This window comes from Oncorhynchus mykiss, chromosome 21, assembly GCF_013265735.2.
Source record: "Oncorhynchus mykiss isolate Arlee chromosome 21, USDA_OmykA_1.1, whole genome shotgun sequence".
Classification (NCBI taxonomy): domain Eukaryota; kingdom Metazoa; phylum Chordata; class Actinopteri; order Salmoniformes; family Salmonidae; genus Oncorhynchus; species Oncorhynchus mykiss.
In genome coordinates, this window is record NC_048585.1 from 32,402,663 (window position 1) to 32,422,059 (window position 19,397).

A 19,397-nucleotide genomic window follows, 5' to 3' on the forward strand; every position below is an offset into this window, starting at 1 on the left:
TTTTGGATGCAAAGAGTGGAAGGGCAATTTTCCGTACCACGATGCCACTGAAAGTCTTTCACACTTTCTCAAGAATGCTATGATTTGATAACAGTGAGTCAAGACCTGCAGGACTTGTGAGAGACACTGGCGGCCATAAGAGAGGACTGGGAAAAGTGGGTGTAGCGTGTGCCATACCTCTACAACCCTGGGCCTGAAGTACCAGTGGATGAGCAACTGGTTCCATTCAGTGGTACATTTTTATTTTCATATCCGTAATGTAAATGATTTTCACTGTTCATGTTATAATGTATTGCTGTAATATCATTGATTTATGTGATTGTTTTATGTGACACTGATACTAATTAGTGATAGTATCTCTATTGTCAAAAGGTCGCTGTCCTTTCGGGCTGTATATACCCAGCAAGCCAGCAAAGTATGGCATCAAGATATGGGTGGCCTGTGACGCACAATCCAGCTACGCTTGGAAGATGCAAGTCTACACAGGGAAGCCGACCAGTGGAGGCCAGAGAAGAACCAGGGGTTGTGGGTTGTGCTTGATGTGAGAGGACACAATGATGTGAGGGGACACAATGTCATGTGTGACAATTTCTTCACTTCTTATGAATTCAGTCAGCAGCTCCTGAAGAGGAAGATCCCCATGGTAGGCACAGTTAGAAAGAACAAGTCTGAGCTCCCCCCAGCACCCCTTGCATCAAGGGGGAGAGAGGCCTTCTCATCAAAGTTTGCCTTCACCCCCACCACAATTCTAGTTTCTTACCTCCCTAAGAGGAAGAAGAATGTGGTCCTCCTGAGCACACAATGGCTGAGATCAGTGATCGTGAGGACAGGAAGCCAGCCATCATCCTGGACTACAACCACAACAAAGACAACATGGACAACCTGGACAAGGTGATTGGAACTTACAGCTGCAGGAGGATGACTGCCCACTGGCCCCTGGTCATGTTCCATAACATCATTGATGTGTCCTCATACAATACCTTCGTGATATGGAACAAAATCAACCCTACCTGGATGCCTGATAAGCGGAACAAGGGGAGGGTGTTCCTGGAGCAGCTGAGAAAGGCACTTGTAACCCCACACATTGAAAATAGGGATGGCCTCCCTCGCACAGCAGCCTCTGCAGCGCTTTTGAAAGCTGTTCAGGGGGCTGAATCTTGTCCTGATCCACCTGAGGCTGCAGCTGGGGCAGGTAAGAGGAGGAGATGCCAATTCTGCCCCCAAAGAATAACTGTAAAACAAATACTATGTGCTGCACATGTGAGAAATACATCTGCAAAGTCCATGCACAGACACTTGCATACTGTCCTACATGTGCTAATTAGAGTTGATTGATTTATGTTCTTCACGTTTTTGTTTTGTATCTATTATCTTATTTTATTCTTATTTATTGTTGTTGTTTACACACCTTGGGGGTGGGGGCAATGGTTAAAAAAAAATGGGAGAAGACTAGTATTTTGTAGTTGAATTCCTCATTGTACAGTATATAAGAATATATCACTATGTTGCCAAAAACATTAAAGACTGTTATTGTTTCCCTTCAATAAAATGCATTCAAAACTACTTTCTGCAGATTTCTGCTACTTTCTTAGGCTATACAAGTGCTATCTCTTGCTAAAAAATATATATATGTTTACACCTATGCAGTACCTTTAGCAATAATAATAATGAACCTCTACTTCAGTAAAGAAAACAATTATGACAGGTGTGTTGTAATAAAAACGAGGGGTGTTCACTGATCAAATGCAGTCTTTCTGCATTGTGAAGAGGGAAAACACAGATATTTAAAGTTTGTGATGAATGACTGGTTGTTTCTTCATGCAAAATAGATTTGGGGTTTAAAATTCAATTAAGCTGCTTTATTTTAGAGGTTTAGTGAAGGCGGGTCATTTTTGACCCTTAGGACAAGGGGAGTATACAGAATGTTAAGACTACACAAGGATTAAGCTATTCTCTGCTTCAATTTGGCCTCAGCATCACACCATCCATACGTTGCCTCCGACCACATTTTAAGATCAAGCATAAATCATCTCTAATGCCATCATACTGTAGGCCAGTGGTTCCCAACTCCGGTCCTCGAGTAACCCCCCCCAACAGCAAAGTTTTATTGTAGCCGCAGACAAACACACTTGATTCAAATTGTCAACTAATCATCAGGCCCTCAATGCGTTTAATCAAGTATGTTTCTCCGGGGCTACAACAAAAGTGTACTGTTGGGGGAACTGGAGGACTGGAGTTGGGAACCACTGCTGTAATCCTATGGCTGCATTGGGAACCGCTGCTGTAAGCCTATGGCTGCATTGGGAACCGCTGCTGTAAGCCTATGGCTGCATTGGGAACCGCTGCTGTAAGCCTATGGCTGCATTGGGAACCGCTGCTGTAAGCCTATGGCTGCATTGGGAACTGCTGCTGTAAGCCTATGGCTGCATTGGCGTTGCATGCCATTATCAGCTGCAAAATTGGTTCAGATAGCTGAAACAATTGTGACAATCAAGTCAAACTAATTGGAGAGCTTATGACTTCACAAAAAGGTCTAGTTCATTTGAGAATACAACACAGAAACAGACAAATTAGAGACAGATTCCACTTCTTTATTGCAGGATTGTCAAATCAAATCAAATTGCATTTGTCACATGCGCCAAATACAACAGGTGTAGTAGACCTTACAGTGAAATGCTTACTTACAAGCCCTTAACCAACAAAGCTTTAAGTTAAGAAAAAAAGTGTTGAGGAAAAAATAGATAAGTAAAAAATAAAAGTAACAAAAAAATAAACAGCAGCAGTAAAATAACAATAGCAAGGCTATATACAGGGGGTACCAGTATAGAGTCAATGTGCAGGGGCACCGGTTAGTCGAGGTAATTGAGGTAATATGCACATACAGGCAGAGTTAAAGTGACTATGCATAGATAATAAACAGAGAGTAGCAGCAGCGTAAAAGAGGGGTCTGGGTAGCCCTTTGATTAGCTGTTATGGCTTAGGGATAGAAGCTGTTAAGAAGCCTTTTTGACCTAGACTTGGCGCTCCGGTACCGCTTGCCGTGCAATAGCAGAGAGAACAGTCTATGACTAGGGTGGCTTGAGTCTTTGACATTTTTTAGGGCCTTCCTCTGACACCCGACTAGTATAGAGGTCCTGGATGGCAGGAAGCTTGGCCCCGGTGATGTACTGGGCCGTACGCACTACCCTATGTAGTGCCTTGCGGTCGGGAGGCCGAGCAGTTGCCATACCAGGCAGTGATGCAACCCGTCAGGATGCTCTTGATAGTGCAGCTGTAAAACCTTTTGAGGATCTGATGACCCAAAACTTTTCAGTCTCCTGAGGGGAATAGGTTTTGTCATGCACTCTTCACAACTGTCTTGATGTACTTGGAACATGTTAGTTTGTTGGTGATGTGGACACCAAGGAACTTGAAGCTCTCAACCTGCTCCACTACAGCCCCGTCGATGAGAATGGGGGGGTGCTCTGTCCTCCTTTTCCTGTAGCCCACAATAATCTCCTTTGTCTAGATCACATTGAGGGAGAGGTTGTTGTTCTTGCACCACACAGTCGGGTCTCTGACTTCCTCCCTATAGGCTGTCTCGTTGTTGTCGGTGATCAGGCTGTTGTGTCATCGGCAAACTTAATGATGGTGTTGGAGTTGTGCCTGGCTGTACAGTCATGAGTGAACAGGGGGTACAGGAGGGGACTGAGCACGTACCCCTGAGGTGCTCCCGTGTTGAGGATCAGCGTGGCGGATGTGTTGGTACCTACCCTTACCACCTGGGGACAGCCCGTCAAGTGGTACCGCCCTGGGGGCAGTCCCTCATTTTAAGTTCAATCCTGTTCCATGAACTGAACTCTCGTTTTAATATGGTGAAACTTCTTATTTTTTTTTCATTTTTTTTCAAAAGAAACATTGAACATACTCAAATCATAGTGTAAAAGCAGGTGAGCTGATTCTACTCTTTTTGGCCATATGCTGGTGTTTTGTGGTGGAAAACTGAGCGGATCAAGTATAACACGTCAACCCTGTTACTCATTAAAAAAATGATGTGTGAAGCTTGCATTCAATTGCCACTTTCAGATGCTCACAAATAGCTTCCATTCCCCATGTCACAAGGGAATCTATGGTTGATGTAGTCAACCGGTCAACCATGTTACTTTATTTGGCACTACAGCGGATGGTTCTAATCCTGAATGGTTATTGTTTAAAACCGCATTCCAGCCGGTGTCTATTCCACAAGTTACAACCGGATAAATCTATGACGTTAAATTGCTATTTACTCTGTTCCATCTGACTGCACAATCCACTGTCTCATCAGTCCAGCTAGGCACTATATAAACTTGATCTCCACTATAAAGATCTAGACATTATTTCACATTTCTTTTAGACTAAACATTTTGTTTTGAACGGCGGAGATTTGTATAAACCTTGCTGTCTGTCTCAACGACATTTGCAACATTGTTTCAATATTCAAATTAGACCTCCAGCTGTCCCATAGTAGTCTAGTGGGAGGCTTCTCTCGGGCCTAACACCCATGCTGATATATCCTCCAAACACGGGCATTATCACTTAATTATAGGCACTTACTATAGTCTTTAAAAAAATGTACTTCTTGAGATGTGAAAGAGTATTTCTTTTTTTATTCAAAGATTTAAGTTTTGTTTTTCAGTCAACAAAGAAAACACAATACACATTCACAAATGTGGCAGACATAATAGAATAAAAAATACAATGAAACAAACAAATTTGCAGCAGCACTATCAGCGATCATGTTTGCTATTTCCAGCTTTAGCTGAGATAACGAGAACATCATTCGTTTTATAGCCCCTTACACATCATGCATACAGACACATTTCCTTCATCACCACATTCACTCTGTCCAGTTTGAAATATAGTTGAGTAGTGGAGACCGACCCTGGGTTGTCTCTTGCGGAGGTCATAATTGAGCTTTACAAGAGGAAGAAAGTCAACAATCTGGTCAATCCACATGTTAAACGTAGGAGAGGAATCAGAAGCCTGCATTGGGAGAATACATTTGAAATCATGTTTTTTTTACAAAGTTGAACATGTGCTCTTTTATGACAGAATGTTAAAATTAGTTGAAATCCTCCCCCCTCCCCCAAAAAAAATTGACCAAGTTACACTTCTCAAAAGGCACAGAATTGGTAGAACAACCTGTTTGTATTTGAACGTGACTTGTCTGAATGGATGGGGGTGTTGATGAACACTTCTTAATTTGAACCTCTCTTTCTTAGGGATGGAGTGAGAGACCCTAACTTCAGTAAAATTCTCTACACATCTACTAGCTCTTTTCCTGTTCAGAATGGAGGACAGCTTAACGGGGTGGGGCAGAAGAATGTTGTGTGTGTAAGTAGAGGGTGTGTGGCGCCCTCACCTGGCCCAGCTCAGACATCACACACCCCCAGGAGAGACTGGAGACAGGCCAATTACATCCTCAGGAAGTTCAACTCTGACAGGTGATTGGTCCGGACATGGAACTGTTTGTTTTTACCTTTATTCTTAATTCGTCAGATCCTTATGGATCTTCGGTAGCCCAAGCCCAAATTCCCTATGGACTGACTGGATTTGATAGGTATCTGCAATATGGTTAAACTTCCACCTTGCCTTTCAGTGAGCAAGTGGAGCTATTTTTCAAATCCTCTCCGATCTCAACAAGTGCATAGGGTCTAGGGGTCCATTTGGGATTGGGCCTCTGTATAATGTGACTAACCTAACCTCTGACCCCTACCCCGTCAGAGCTAAGTTGATCTCAGACCGTGGCGGTGTAAGCATCACTTCTAACCACCTTGTTGTTGACGGCCTGATCAAGATCACTCTGGAGAGTGAGACAGAGGTAAGACCAGAACTTTAACAGTGACTCTGTCTGACCCTAATGCTGCGTTCATAACATCTCGTAAATTCTGAAATACCAGCATACGACTGGTAATTACTAGTGGGAAACTCGTCTATCATTTCTGAACTCTTGACTTCTCCTACATGTAACTCTGAAGTCACATACTAAGTAAATTACCTCGATAACAGCATTTTCTGCAGTCAAATGCAACAAAACCTTATTTATAAAAAATGATCTATTCATATGTTTTTTGAACACTAATTAGTTTGCCTGCATAATATCTGTACTTTTAGTTTATGTTTGTCTCAGCAGCCAATTGGTGTTCTCGACGAGTTCAAAGCACGTGAATGCACAGAACGCAGACAACTCGTTCCTCCCAGTTTACAAGTAATATTTTACGAGTTTTCCACTTACTGTGAACACAGCATTACCCTAGCATTGTTTAAATTGGGGACACACGGGGGAACGCCCAGCACCCAACATCAGAGTTTTTCCCCACAAAGCCGATCTGGAATTTATACTAGTGCGTTAATTAAGGATAGGTGTCCCGCTAGCGGGACAACTTCCGGTGTAACTGGAGGGCGCGCAATTCAAATAAATAATGATAAATAATATGGATATTAAATATTTAGGTACATATACAGTGGGGCAAAAAAGTATTTAGTCAGCCACCAATTGTGCAAGTTCTCCACTTAAAAAGATGATAGAGGCCTGTAATTTTCATCATAGGTACACTTCAACTATGACAGACAAAATGAGAGAAATAAATCCAGAAAATCACATTGTAGGATTTCTGTCAGGTTGGATGGGGAGCATCACTGCACAGCTGTTTTCAGATCTCTCCAGAGATGTAGGCATCATCATTGACAGTGGTGTAAAAAATACTTTAAAGTACGACTCTTGTCCGTTTACATTTAATTCACTACATTCCTAAAGAAAGTAATGTACTTTTTACTCCAAACATTTTCCTTGAACCCCAAAAGTACTCGTTAAATGTTCAATTCACACACTTATCAAGAGAACATCCCTGGTCATTCCTACTGCCTCTGATCTGGTGGACTCACTAAATAAACACACATGCTTAATTTGTAAATGATGTGCTCCTGGCAATCTGTAAATACAAATAAATAAATAAATGCCTACAATAAGGAATTTGAAATTATTTGTAATTTTACTTTTGATACTTGAGAATATTTGAGCAATTACATTTACTTTTGATACTTAAGTATATTAAAACCAAATACATTCAGACTTTTACTCAATAGTATTTTACTGGGGGACTTTCACTTTTACTTGGGTCGTTTTCTATAAGGTATCTTTACTTTTACTCAAGTATGACAATTGGGTACTTTTTACACCACTGAAAATAGATACATCTTACAACCACTAGGCTAGTACTAGGAGCCTGTCGAAAATGAAACAATGTTTTTCATATACTTCTGCCTACTTTAGAGCGCTGTCTATCAACCGGCAGGGTGGCACCAAGTTTGTTCATGTTTAACCTCAAATCATGGTTGGCCACTGTTTATGGAAAGTTTTCTGAATAATTATTGGACTATCTGACTGTCATTTTCCCACACAGTCATTGAACTTGTGACGGTGTTGGGCAAGGTTTTTGTCAGTTCGCCTACCTAGTAAAAAGCTTAACCTGTGGCAGCGCGCATACTCTCTGCCTGGCCGGTTTCTGTTTGTGGAAGGAGGGATCCCTACAGTCAGCGTACTAGAACTCTTCGATACAAGGGAGCGAAATCATTTTGTGGAGAAGACCCATCGTTAAAAGGTGGGTGCCGCTTAAAGTTGTACTTATTTCCTAAAACAACTATAGTAGCCGACTGAGGTTGTTTTCAGACCGATTAACTCATCTTTTGAAGATTCTGTACATACTCCTGTCAGTGTCAGGCGGCCTATTTTCAGTTTTTGTCGCTTTTTGTTCACTTTTCTTTCAACCTGCCTTCTGCACACCCTGAATGAAAGCTAGTAAACCTATTCCTGTTTTAAAACCATTTTCATTTAAAACCATTTTCATTTAAACATACTATCTATGGAGTCTAGACAATAGAATCCAGACTTGTGCAATTATTAAGTTCTTGAAACTAATGGGAAGTCCCCTTTTTATCCCCACCATGTCTCCACCAACATTGTGGTTACTCACAATACTAACCTAAATGACAGAGTGAAAAGAAGGAAGCTTGTACAAAATACAAATAATCCAAAATGTGCATCCTGTTTGCAATAAAGCACTAAAGTAAAACTGCACAAACAAAATTAATGTCCTGAATACAAAGCGTTATGTTTGGGACAAATACAACACATCCCTGAGTACCACTCTTCATATTTTCAAGCATGGTGGTGGCTGGATTATGTTATGGGTATGCTTGTCATCGGCAAGGACTAGGCAGTTTTTTGGGGGTTATAAAAATACCTGGAATAAAGCTAAGTATAGGCAAAATCATAGAGGAAAACCTGCTTCAGTCTGCTCTCCAACAAACAGAGACAAATGCACCTTTCAGCAGCACAATAACCTAAAACACAAGGCCAAATATACACGAGTTGCTTATCAAGATAACATTGAATGTTCCTGGGAGACCTAGTTACAGTTTTGACTTAAATCGGCTTTAAAATCTATGGCAAGACTTGAACATTTTTGTCTAGCAATGATCAACAACTTGACAGAGCTTGAAGAATGAAAATAAATATGTATGCGCAAATATTGTACAATCCAGGTGTGCAAAGCTCTTAGAGACGTACCCATAAAGACTCACAGCTGCAATCGCTGCCAAAAGTGACTCTAACATGTATTGACTCGGGGGTTGAATACTTATGTAATCAAGATATATTTGTTTTTTTTCTTCATTTTTTAAATATTTATTTTTTTTACAAATGTTTGAGTTTTTCTTCCACTTTGACATTACAGTATTTTTTGTAGTATGTTGAGAGAGAAAAATACAATTACATCCACAACAAAATGTGGAAAAAGAAAAGGGATGTGAATAATTTCTGAAGGCACAGTACAATGTAAAGTGCTTTAAGCACCAGCAAAATGTGCATAGGGTCCTGCCGGTATAAAGTCAATTCATTATGTATTGCTGAAGTGCTTATAGTTGAATCCCATTGAGCTTTTACTCTGCCACCTGTTATTAACTCATTCCTTAAATTAAGTCAAACTCAATTTTCACCTCACCACCTCTGCTCACTGGGTGGGAGCCTATAGCATGACATGTTTTTCATTCACAATGTGTTGAATGAATAACTCAAAATAAATGTGTGGTTGTGTACTGCATCACAAGACATCTCAGGGGGCACAATGTATGCAAGGATGGCTGGGGTGTGCTCCAGAGGGGGCCTAGTCCCCCCTGTCTGCAAGTTGGAGAATTTATAATTTTTCAAACACCTAAAACAGCATTTTCCTGCAATCTATAGAGCCATAATCATTATTCTTAATTCTTAAATCATTATTCTTTAAAAAAATATATATATATATATATATATATATATATATATATATATATATATATATATATATACACACAGTATCCTGAGCTACCTGTGTCCTCCTGACTGGTGTTTTTATTTATATTAAGAAACTAAATATGCTTCTCTGGATTTCTGAAAAAAATCTGGGCAGAAGATTAAAAGGAATGCGAGTCTTATTCAATCAAATCAAATCAATTCATATAGCCCTTCGTACATCAGCTGATATCTCAAAGTGCTGTACAGAAACCCAGCCTAAAACCCCAAACAGCAAGCAATGCAGGTGTAGAAGCACGGTGGCTAGGAAAAACTCCCTAGAAAGGCCAAAACCTAGGAAGAAACCTAGAGAGGAACCAGGCAATGTGGGGTGGCCAGTCCTCTTCTGGCTGTGCCGGGTGGAGATTATAACAGAACATGGCCAAGATGTTCAAATGTTCATAAGTGACCAGCATGGTGCAATAATAATAAGGCAGAACAGTTGAAACTGGAGCAGCAGCTCGGCCAGGTGGACTGGGGACAGCAAGGAGTCATCATGTCAGGTAGTCCTGAGGCATTCAATACATTTTGTAATTGCTTGCCTTTCTAAATTCTTAACAACCTTGCCAGCAGGCTAGGTAGACAAGCTAGCTACTCTTTTTTGATTGATAGCCTGAAATAACTTATTGGTAGCTAGTTATGAGGTTGGAAAATTGGAAACTCATCTGGACTATTTAATGCCAAATATAAACGGGACAAATCTGAGGGGGCACATGCCCCTGTGCACCCTATGGGCATGACGCCTCTGCACCCAGCTGTTGTTCTGTGTTACATACTCCTTAAAGTTACATTGCCTTTTTCAACGTGTGTGTGTGTGTGTGTGTGTGTGTGTTGGTTCAAGGGCTCAGAAGGACATGTGTGGGAGCCTCGGGAAGAGGACATATTCTATCCAGATGCATTAGTTTGTCTGTCTCTGCGCGTCCAGAGGAAGATGCAAGCTGGCCTTGTATTTGCCTCTGATGTGCTGCTTGAGATGGAAGTTGGTCTTTGGCTGTAAAGGAGTTACCTGCATTCCTCTGTGTTCATATGATCCTCTGCGATCTCATACAATACACTTGTTTGACAGTGGACCCTGCATCTGTGCCCGGAGGGCCTATGCTTGTTGTCATAGTATCAAATCCAACATTTTAGGATGACAAAAGCAAATTTGGTACTGTCATGGAATGGCGTAAAGGATTAAGGAATAGTCTACAACTGTTACATGATGTGTATGTTAATTCACCAAACTCTATAATGTTGTTTTTTTATTGCCTTGGAAGTGTTTTTGTTCTGTATCCTTCAGCCACAGAGCACTTTTTTTGTTTTTCAGCAGATAATTTCATAAACAGGCCTGTTGCCATCATAAATAAAAACAGACTTGTTTACTACTCTCTCCACCCTCACACCTCTCTTTTCCCCACCCATCCTCTCTCTCCATTTTCCCCAGCCCTCTTACTGCAAATGGTAGGGAGTATCTTCTTTCAACCCTCCCCACATTACCCCCATTGCCTCATCACCCATCTGAACCATTGCTCTTGTATCACGCTTCAAGACACTCCCTCAGTGCCCACTCTCTCCCCTACCCCCAGTGCCCCATCACCCATCTTAACCATTACTTTTCCCTTCACCTTTCCAGCCTCTTCACTCACCCCATCTGAATCCCATTTCTCCTCCCTGTGTGGTGCTCTGCCCCATGATGAGTGCGCAGCCTCGGAGGATCCGCCTAAAGCCCTGGCTGTTAGCCCAGGTGAACAGCGGGAGGTACCCCGGCCTGCAGTGGCTCAGCCCGGACCACCGGATCTTCCAGATCCCCTGGAGGCACGCCACAAGACACCTGCCCACCTCTGAGGAAGAGAACACCATCTTCAAGGTGAGAGGGGGGTCCATGCTGAGAATGGTATGACAGATCTGAATACTGTATGCCGTCATTTGGATATCAAACTGTAGTTAGATCAAAGTTTTGTCTTAGATCACTACTGGCAAGTCGAGGAACAGACATTTGTCAAAAGCTAAACCATTTTCAGAAGTGTTTAATCAAAACAGCACAGACATTATTCCCTTCAAATAGCACGTTTCAAAAAAGTATTTATAAGGAACTATGCTACTAAACTCAGCAAAAAAAGAAACGTCCTCTCACTGCCAACTGCGTTTATTTTCAGCGAACTTAACATGTGTAAAGATTTGTATGAACATAAGATTCAACAACTGCGACATAAACTGAACAAGTTCCACAGACATGTGACTAACTAATTTGTCCCTGAACAAAGGGGGAGGGGGGTCAAAATCAAACGTAACAGTCAGTATCTGGTGTGACCACCAGCTGCATTAAGTACTCCAGTGCATCTCCTCCTCATGGACTGCACCAGATTTGTCAGTTCTTGCTGTGAGATATTACCCCACTCTTCCACCAAGGCACCTGCAAGTTCCCGGACATTTCTGAGGGGAATGGCCCTCACCCTCCGATCCAACAGGTCCCAGACGAGCTCAATGGGATTGAGATCCGGGCTCTTCGCTGGCCATGGCAGATCACTGACATTCCTGCCTTGCAGGAAATCACGCACAGAACAAGCAGTATGGCTGGTGGCATTGTCATGCTGGATGAGCCTGCAGGAAGGGTACCACATGAGGGAGGAGGATGTCTTCCCTGTAACGCACAGCGTTGAGATTGCCTGCAATAACATCAAGCTCAGTCCGATGATGCTGTGACACACCGCCCCAGACCATAACGGACCCTACACCTCACAATCGATCCTGCTCCAGAGTACAGGCCTCGGTGTAACGCTAATTCCTTCGACGTTAAACACGGACCTGCCTTACAACAGGCCTACAATCCCTCAGTCCAGCCTTTCTCAGCCTATTGTGGAAATTCTGAGCACTCATGGAGGGGTTGTGTGTTCCTGGTGTAACTCGGGCAGTTGTTGCCGTCCTGTACGTGTCCCGCGGGTGTGATGTTCGGATGTACCGATCCTGTGCAGGTGTTGTTACACGTGGTCTGCCACTGCGAGGATGATCAGCTGTCCGTCCTGTCTCCCTGTAGCGCTGTCTTATGCGTCTCGCAGTATGGCCAGTATTGCCCTGGCCTCATCTGCAGTCCTCATGCCTCCTTGCAGCATGCCTAAGGCACGGTCACGCAGATGAGCAGGTACCCTGGGCATCTTTCTTTTGGTGTTTTTCAGAGTCAGTAGAAAGGCCTCTTTAGTGTCTTAAGTTTTCATAACTGTGACCTTAATTGCCTACCGTCTGTAAGCTGTTAGTGCTTTAACGACCGTTCCACAGGTGCATGTTCATTAATTGTTTATGGTTCATTGAACAAGCATGGGAAACGGTGTTTATACCCTGTGAAGGTCTGTGAAGTTATTTGGATTTTTACTAATTATCTTTGAAAGACAGGGCCCTGGAAAAGGGATCTTTCTTTTTTTGTTTGTCACCCACACACTTCCTTATCCCATTCAGCGATAAATGCAACTGTTTTAGTGAACTGAAAGAGCCTTAGTTTCATTTCCACTGCTTCTCTAGTGTCAAACCTCTCTGGGTGTTCCTGACCTCGTGTATAAGGATGTCCACATGATATCCACTGCACCAACAGCAGTAATTGCCTACTCCCTGCCTGCTTTTGGCTGGAGTCATTTCCTCATTAGCCATTACCCTGTTCTCCATTTACAGTGCATTCGGAAAGTATTCAGACCCCTTTTTGCACATTTTATTACGTTACAGCTTTATTCTAAAATGTATTAAAATGTATTAAATACGTTTTTCCCTTATCAGTCTACACCAATACCCTATAATGACAAAGCAAACCGTTTTTTGACATTTTTGCAAATGTAGAAAAAAAAAGGAGAAAAAAACAGAAGTACCTTATTTACGTAAGTATTCAGACCTTTTGCTCTGAGACTCCGGTGTATCCTGGGAAGTGTACCAAAAAAAATATGCAGCATTGAAGGTGCACAAGAACACAGTGGCCATCATTCTTAAGTGGAAGAAGTTAGGAACCACCAAGACTCTTCCTAGAGCTGCCCGCCCGGCAAAACAGAGCAATCGGGGGAGAACGGCCTTAGTTCGAGGTGTGACCAAGAACCTGATGATCACTCTGACAGAGGTCTAGAGAGTTCCTTTGTGGAAATGGGAGAACCTTCCAAAAGGACAACCATCACTGCAGCACTCCACCAATCTGGCCTTTATGGTAGAGTGGCCAGACGGAAGCCACTCCTCAGTAAAAGGCACATGATAGCCCGCTTGGAGTTTGCCAAAAGACACCTGAAGGACTCAGACCATGAGAAACAAGATTATCTGGCCTGAATGCCAAGCGTCACATCAGGAGGAAACCTGGCACTATTCCTGTGGTGAAGCATGGTGGTGGCAGCATCATGCTGTGGGGATGTTTTTCAGCGGCAGGGATTGGGAGACTAGTCCAGGATCGAGGGAAGGATGAACAGAGCAAAGTACAGAGAGATCCTTGATGAACCTGCTCCAGAGCAATCAGCACCTCAGACTGGAGTGACGGTTCACCTTCCAACAGGACAACAACCCTAAGCACACAGCCAAGACAACGCAGGAGTGGCTTCGGGACAAGTCTGTGAATGTCCTCAAGTGGCCCATCCAGAGCCCGGACTTGAACCCGATCGAACATCTCTGGAGAGACATGAAAATGGCTGTGCAGCGACACTCCCCATCCAACCTGACAGAGCTTGAGTGGATCTGCAGAGAAAAATAGGAGAAACTCCCCAAATACAGGTGTGCCAAGCTTGTAGTGTCATACCCAAGGAGACTTGAGGCTTTAATCTCTGCCAAAGGAGTAAAGGGTCTGAATACTTATGTAAATGTGATATTTCTGCTACAATTTCTAAACACCTGTTTTTGGGTTGTCATTATGTGGTATTGTGTGTAGATTGATGAGGGGGGGGGGGGGGGGACTATTTAGTCCATTTTAGAATAAGGTTGTAATGTAACAAAGTGTGGAAAAAGTCAAGGCGTCTGAATACTTTCTGAATGCACCCTAGTTGTGACTAATGTGGTTGGTTAATGGCAGTGCAGTAACCCACCCATGACCCCTGTAAGCTTATGAAACAACAAGTTAAATACTTGGCAGTGGCCAACTTTTTACAGGCACATAATGTCAAAATTAAATTGTTTATTAATCATTTGTTCCAGGGCACTTCAATTAGCACTGCTACCCTTAATAATTGGCCCTTGGGGATGAATTTGATGGAGATGAATTTGATTTGAATTTAATTTAACCCTCACCTATTTGATTCCATCCAGATGTGACCCCTTCTCCCATTAATTAAAATGTAACCTCATTCTCCTCCTTGCCTACCCCTCTCTTCCCCCAGGCCTGGGCTCTGGAGACGGGGAAGTACCAGGAGGGTCTGGATGAGCCTGACCCTGCCAAGTGGAAGGCCAACCTGCGCTGTGCCCTCAACAAGAGCCGGGAGTTCAAACTGAAATACGACGGCACCAAGGAGACACCTGTCCAGCCCTACAAGATCTATGAGGTCTGTGACCAGCCCTGCAATGGAGGTAAGAGTGTGTGTAAGCATGCAGGCTCATTGGCAGCTTTGCAAGTCTTATCTGATTGTCTGTCTTCGAATTTAAATGAGTTATTTTAGAATAACTTTGTTGAACTTGTCTAACCTCCAGATATGAATGTTTTGTGAAACTAATGAGATTTTCTCCCCCATGTTGATGGCATATTGCTTTTGATTTGGTTTCAGACACAGTTGATGAAGATGAGGAGGAGGTAAGGTGTAGACAATCACTTTTCCATTATTTCAGAACAATCTGAGAACAATACCCATATATCAGCTTTTTTACCCATATATTGTCTTTTTCAGATGCCGAATATTGTTGGTCTCTCCATTGGTAAGTGTATACTGTCAATACACCTTTGCTACTGAGCCATGGGTGAATTGGGCAGAAATCGATTGAAAGGTTAACCATTTGAAATGTGCCACTATTGACATTATGCGACGTCTTAAGTGTGTGTGTGTCCTCCTGTCTCTCCCAGACCCCAGAATTAGTGACCCACACAGTTTTCAGACATTCCCTACTGCACATAGGATAGACTTTCCCTTCAGCTCCGCTCTCAATGACAAATATGGCACCCCCCACCACACCCCTATGTACTCCAATCCCAACGGGAGCATTACCATGGCAGCGCATCTCCCTCAGCCAACCATGGCTCCCCCGGAGTTTTCTGCCGACGTTCCATTGGTGGTGAAGTTGGAACATGGGGTCTTTGTGCACCCTGGACCGGTAGGACCCTCCAACAGCCTGGGGATGGGTGGAGGGAGCATGCAGCCTCCTGTGGTCACCGAGATGTCCCCCATGGTTCCTTCTGCTGCATCTGTGGCTCCGGTTGCCCCTAACCCAGGTGCCGACCCCATGGAGGCCATGTCAGGAGTCCAGAACCAGGAAGAAGAGCAGGCGGTGCCACCCTACAAATATGACCTGCTGAACAGCCTGCCATGTGAGTGGAATAGAACCTATAGGTCCATGCTGTGTTGAGAAGAATACTGCTTTAGTGCACTAGTTCCTTGCATGTTATCCAAAAAAATCATTCATTGCAATTCCGCTACCATAAAAACAGGGTGTTCAACTTTATTTGGTATTGCAATACATTCACTCAAATTGACTCATTCGATGGATTATAGGCTATCGGGCATTAGTGTAGTAGTCTGGAATACCTGCCTGTCACACCCATCAAATGGAACACACCGGCAGCTGTCTGAAAGTGTGGGGGATGGTAAGACAGGTTCTGTCGTGAATTGGAATGGGCAAAATCGAGTTTTGCCCTTTTAATAGCTAAAGCGGTAATGTGTTATTCATTGATTCTAACCCCTATTCAGTCTTATGACAACTTGGTATCAGAATACTATTGGGCATGATTAGAAAGAGCTTTATTCAATGTTGACTTTTTGAAGTGCCCACAATTATTCTAACACTACATTATTTGACTCTGGTTTCAGTGACTGACCTAGACATGAAGTTCCAGTACCGGGGTCGCAAGATGGGCTCCCTGACGGTGAGTAACCACCAAGGCTGCCGGCTGTACTACGGCCACCTGGAGCCCACCCCGGAGCAGGTGGACCTGTTCGGCCCTGTCACCCTCAACCAAGTTCTCTTCCCTGGCTCGGCCGACATCCAGAACGAGAAGCAGCGGTTCTACACAGAGCACCTGCTGGATGTGATGGACCGAGGCCTGATCCTGGAGATCTGGGAGCAGGATATATACGCTATCAGGTTGTGTCAGTGCAAGGTGTATTGGTCTGGGCCGGGCGTTGACGAGCAGGGGCCACCCAACCCTATGGAGAGGGAGAGGAAGTACAAAGTGTTCAGCCTCAATAACTTCCTGCACGGTGAGTCAGTCAATCCATTTTATTGCTGGGTATTTTAGTCATCTAAGGCACAAGTTTCATAGTGTTTGAATCCCCATCTGATCCCTCAACACCCTATTTTTCGATTGAGATTCAATAATCACATAACACCAAATTATCCTGTCAGATGACAATGCTGGACTCCATTGCCATGGTTTTTCAGTTAACTTGAGGCTGTCTGAGTTTCAATTGATCCCTGAATATTTCAGTCACATGCCCTTTCTGTGAGTAAGCTCTTGAGTAGTACTTATTGCTTGTACTGCTATTGTTGCACAGGCCAGGCATCCAAATGGATTAGCTGTAGAACAGATATTACAGGAGATAACCTTTATTCCTCCCTCTCATGCACACACAAACCAACAACAGGGCTCATCTTGTTCCAGAAGGGTGAAACTCCCACCCCACCACCGTTTGAGCTCTACTTCTGCTTTGGGGAGGACTGGCCAGACCAACGGAAACCCAAGGAGAAGAAGCTCATCGTTGTGCAGGTGAGCCGAACGAATTGACCCCATACCCTTGACAGATCCAGTACACACACATGACATAACAGGGACTCTCCATGTCTAGGTGGTCCCCGTGGTGGCGCGGATCCTAACAGAGATGTTTTCTGGAGACCTGTCCTGGTCCACAGACAGCATCCGGCTGCAGATCTCCAACCCAGACCTGAAGGATCAGACGGTGGAACAGTTCAAGGAACTCCAGAGGCTTCTCCAGAGTCAGCATGGCCTGGGACCCTGAGTCAGGGGCCTCTTTCTGGGTCTTAAACAGGGCCTGCCTGTCCTGGATAAATAACCTTATTCAACTCCCATTAATGTTTTGTGTGTTGGAATTATTAGCCTTCTTTCAACTCTGAGCCTCCCTCAATATAATCTTCATCCATACCATCCAGCCTAGAGCTCTGTGTCTTAACGGGATCTTGGGTAGAACTACTTCTACATCATCAAAACCCAGACTGCTGTATCCTCATTGTGTTTAGTCTCTTAAATTATTTTTTGAATTACAATAATTACCACTGCAGTATTTTTTTTAATATATAGTTGTGGCAGATATTACTTTTAACTGTCACTAATTTCTAGCCATTTTCCTTTCGCAACACTGTAACTGGCTCTCTCGAGAGAATTGACACTGATGCTATGAAGCCAAAAATGTGACACACACAATGTGAAAAGTATTGTAATGTTATTTTTTATGAATACATTAATCAGCAAAGTGGTAATTCATTTATTGACCAAAACAGACCATTTTGTACTTGGGTCAACTGTCAGAGGGTGTTTAAGTCAAGGCTTTGTAAGGATGCAGTTGAGAATGGGTGGAAGTATCCACTGGTACTGTCGCATCACCCTCAGATTCCATAGGCAATTCTAGAACATTGAGAAACGCTTACCTTCATTCAGTTAACAGCTGGAAGGGAACCTGTTTGACTTGAACACAGAGACCGGGTCGTACATTGTGGGCGTGATCCAAACATGTACTTGGCAGTGAGGGTGAACTGGTCAGCAAATTACCCTCAGCTGTCACTCACCACCCTTCTCTGGAGTTCTACACACATTCACTGGAAATTTGATGTGTGAATGGGCTCAAGGAAAAGTAGGGGCTTGTGTGGAAGTGTCTCTGGATATATTTCCACCGAGTTGGTTACACAGTAAGCTACTTAATGTCCAGACAAATGCATGTCGGCATCTAAGTAGCAAACACCTATGGCACTCCAAATGCATAATATCAATGTGTGTATGTGTTGTCTGAGAGACTAGTGGCTCTGCAACAAAGAACACCTTGACTAGAGGTCGACCGATTATGATTAACGCCGATACTGATGATTTTATTTGTAATAATGACAATTACAACAATACTGAATATAATGCAAAGTGTTGGGGAAAGTAAAAGTGCAATATGTGCCATGTAAAAAAGCTAACATTTAAGTTCCTTGCAACATGAGACTTCAATATTCCAAGGTAAGAGGTTTTAGGTTGTAGTTAATGTAGTATTTATAGGACTATTTCCCTCTATACCATTTGTATTTCATATACCTTTGACATTGCCAGTGTAACAGTATAGCTTCCGTCCCTCTCCTCGCCCCTACCTGGGCTCGAACCAGGAACACAGACATCCACCCCCGAAGCATCGCTCTGCAAGGGGAACTACTCCAAGTCTGAGCAAGTGACTTTTGAAACGCTATTAGCGCGCACCCTGCTAACTAGCTAGCCATTTCACATCGGTTACACCAGCCTAATCTCGGGAGTCGATAGGCTTGAAGCACAATGAAGAGCTGCTGGCAAATGCACGAAAGTGCTGTTTGAATGAATGCTTATGAGCCTGCTGCTGCCTACCGCCACTCAGTCAGACTTAACATAACACACATACGAGCCTTTGGTCATTATGGTTGAATCCGGAAACTATCATTTTGAAAACAAAATGTTTATTTCAGTGAAATACAGAACCGTTCCGTATTTTATCAAACGGGTGGCATCCCCAAGTCTAAATACTGCTGTTATATTGTACAACCTTCAATGTTATGTCATAATTACGTAATGTTCGCCAAGCGGCCCAAACTGTTGCATATACCCTGACTGCGTGCAATGAACGCAAGAGAAGTGATAATTTCACCTGGTTATTAATATTGCCTGCTAACCTGGATTTATTTTAGCCAAATATGCAGGTTTAAAAATATATACTTCTGTGCATTGATGTTTATGGTTAGG

At 43.2% G+C, this 19,397-nt stretch overlaps 1 protein-coding gene across 2 annotated transcripts; it reads left to right on the plus strand.

The window, feature by feature from the left end:
- Nucleotides 1–7,209: 7,209 nt before the first annotated feature.
- On the plus strand, nucleotides 7,210–17,903 carry LOC110500261 (interferon regulatory factor 5). Of its 2 annotated transcripts, XM_021577522.2 has the most exons (10): nucleotides 7,210–7,619; nucleotides 10,962–11,195; nucleotides 14,656–14,842; nucleotides 15,037–15,062; nucleotides 15,157–15,184; nucleotides 15,330–15,791; nucleotides 16,291–16,346; nucleotides 16,470–16,680; nucleotides 17,065–17,186; nucleotides 17,266–17,903. In XM_021577522.2, exons 2-10 carry the CDS (start codon nucleotides 11,019–11,021, stop codon nucleotides 17,434–17,436), a joined length of 1,440 nt encoding a protein of 479 aa, XP_021433197.1. In that variant the 5' UTR covers nucleotides 7,210–7,619; nucleotides 10,962–11,018; the 3' UTR covers nucleotides 17,437–17,903. The 2 variants fall into 2 exon arrangements, with proteins under 2 accessions (XP_021433197.1, XP_021433196.1); XM_021577521.2 differs by having other exon boundaries at nucleotides 7,213–7,619; nucleotides 16,291–16,680.
- The last annotated feature ends 1,494 nt before the right edge of the window (nucleotides 17,904–19,397 follow it).

Excerpts from the sequence above, each read along its gene's own strand:
- LOC110500261 (XM_021577521.2), top strand. The coding sequence starts at position 11,019 with ATGATGAGTGCGCAGCCTCGGAGGATCCGCCTAAAGCCCTGGCTGTTA. Across the intron at positions 11,196-14,655 it reads AAGAGAACACCATCTTCAAG|GCCTGGGCTCTGGAGACGGG; the intron begins GTGAGAGGGGGG and ends CTCTTCCCCCAG. Across the intron at positions 15,792-16,290 it reads CCTGCTGAACAGCCTGCCAT|TGACTGACCTAGACATGAAG; the intron begins GTGAGTGGAATA and ends CTCTGGTTTCAG.